Source organism: Nematolebias whitei, chromosome 12 (genome assembly GCF_014905685.2).
Source record: "Nematolebias whitei isolate Nwh7 chromosome 12, NemWhi1, whole genome shotgun sequence".
Taxonomy (NCBI): domain Eukaryota; kingdom Metazoa; phylum Chordata; class Actinopteri; order Cyprinodontiformes; family Rivulidae; genus Nematolebias; species Nematolebias whitei.
The window spans coordinates 8,431,575-8,434,135 of record NC_056509.1 but is presented as its reverse complement, the minus strand read 5'-3'; the positions used below and the strand labels follow the sequence as shown (position 1 = coordinate 8,434,135).

Here is a 2,561-nt window from a genome sequence, read left to right as displayed (position 1 = left end):
TATATATATATATATATATGTGTGTGTGTGTGTGTGTGTGTGTGTGTATGTGTGTGTGTGTAATGTGCATTTTAGCTTATATTACTATTTTGAAATATGTATTTATTCAAATTCATCCTGCTGTACCGTTATATTCTACCATGTTGTTGTTTACTATTTATATTCTACCATGTTGTTGTTTACCATCTATCTTTAGGACTTTGTAAATATTATAATTACTTTTTCACTTTTTGGTACTATTTTTTGTATTTCTTGTTGTTTTGTTGACGAGTATGGAGGTTTCTTCTCATCCTCAGTATTTCATTGCATTGTTGACCTTGTGTTGGTTTGCACATGACAAACAAACCAAACCTGAACCTCCCCACAGTTTGAATATTTTTGGTGACTTTAGGGATCAATACCAATATCAATAGTAATATCAACAGTAAAGTATATCTGTGAAGTTTTTGTGGTTCTACTGACCCTCTGGGATCCACTTGTCCGTCTCCAGCGTGAGGCTGTGTTGGATCCACTCCACCTCTCTCCTCTGGTTGTTGCATTTGACACGGACCTCGGAGGTCTTCGGCTGAAGCTGTTCCAAAAACTGCAGCTTGGCGCTGAAGCATGCAGGGTCCTGAAACCACAAGCACAAATACACACATTTCATATCTTATCATCGTTTACATGTTGTTTTATTTTGAATGGTTTCATAAAAAGCTTGTGTGTTTGGGCTGAGTGGTAGAGCTGCATATTCCACACTCAGCTGTAAAGAATAAAGCGCTGCACCTCTTTCCTCAGAAACACCACGTCTGGCTACACATCTGTGGGGTTCGTCACAATATTTGCATTGGTAAAAGACAAAAACTGAGTTCAGGCTAGAAGAAAAGGTCCAGTTTTATTGCTCTACAAACGTCGTCTCTTTGTTTTCAGTAATTGTCTTTACAATGCATCGTGTTTGTTCTTCCAGAGGGCTTCTTTGTTCCACGCTGCAGTGCACTGACCCAGTTCTCCCCATGTGTTCATTAAAATTGTATCAAAGTTGCTGTGTCTCAGACTGGAGGAGGCAGACTGAAGTCTCAGGAGACCTGACCTGCCGTCATGGGAGCATTACATCACCACATGGACCACATTTGGCTCTCAGGCGCTGTACATGCTCGGGGTTCATTTGTTAAAAACATTCTTCTTTAGCAACAGACGCATTTTTTCTTTCACCCATAAACACCTGATAGCTGCCTGGTAAAACCAGGGAATTAGTTGGTGGACACCTTCCTGGGTCATTAAGTCTTTTATTTTGTTTTCTTCTGCTCGGCAGGCTAACGGTCAGCCTCACTAATTAAAAAGGTTAGCTGAGCTCTGGAGATGGAACATCAAAATATTTTTTTACTAACATTTATACTTTCCCTAAAAGCTTTAAACGATGTGAGCACCAAACTTCTTCACCTGAGTAGCCTGATTGGCTAGTTACAAACAAACTTAAAAAGAAACAATGACTTTAGTGCATAGCTAGCTTTAATTAGATTGATGAGTCAAGAAATAATTGTTATGCATGTTAGACGTGGGTTTTACGAGACAAAAACTGAACCAAGTTCAAAGTCTGGGTCATCCAACAGAGATATCTAGACATCTAACAGGAACCCATAGTTGAAGCTGGAGCAAGACAAACACCCCCGCAGGTTGTTTATATTACAAGTTTTAGGTCCCGCCCTCCTACATAAACAAACAGGATGTTGCCCTTTTAAAAAAAAAATAATAAATTTTTCCAAGTGTTGATCCTCGTTGGCTCACAACATTCTTCCCTCGCTACTGTGTGATTAAATATACATTTAGTTGTGATTAATATTTCATTTTTTAAAGAAAAGTCGTGAAACACCATGTTTACAGGCAGAGGAGAAGGCGGGGCTTAAAGCCCAATATGCTAAGTGCACAGGACTCTGGTTCCAAAAATACATTATGGCCGCTCATGTAAAACTTCATCACATGGTTTCAATTCTACATTATGTCTGCATTTCTTTTATGGTTAAGGGTCTGAACAAATGCTTATGTTGTAAACTCATTAAACTAATTAGGTGGAAAAAGAACACATTAAAAAACATTGTGCAAATATCACGTATGGAGGACAGAGTCAGCAACGATCAATAACAAATTAAAAGATTATCGATAAATTAACTAACGTTACGTGACATCAAATGTAACAAAAATAATAAAAAAAGACAAGTATTGCTTCATGAAAGTGACATTGGGTTATTTTTGTATTATATTTTTGCTGTAATAATTTTAAATTACTTCAATTAATGATAAATGGACTGTACATATATAGCTTCTTTCTATATAAGGAAGATACACAAAGCACTTTACAACACAATCTGTGCCCTCATTTACCTCCAACACACACATTCACACAGCACTCTAGTAGACACACATTCAAACAGCGTTCTACTACACACATACAGAATGCTACTACACGCAAATTCATACAGCTCTTTACTACACACACATTCATACAGCACTCTACTACACACACATTCATACAACACTCTACTACACACACATTCATACAACACTCTACTAGACACACACACACA

The 2,561-nt window shown here is 37.6% G+C and overlaps 1 protein-coding gene across 1 annotated transcript in view; it reads right to left on the bottom strand.

Moving 5' to 3' along the window:
* The window catches only part of kif26bb (kinesin family member 26Bb), a 104,213-nt gene that overhangs the window by 19,646 nt on the left and 82,006 nt on the right, over nt 1-2,561 (bottom strand). The window contains exon 12 of the mRNA XM_037686076.1: nt 463-613. Coding sequence (XP_037542004.1) covers nt 463-613 — 151 coding nt within the window. The remainder of the gene's footprint in view (nt 1-462; nt 614-2,561) is intronic.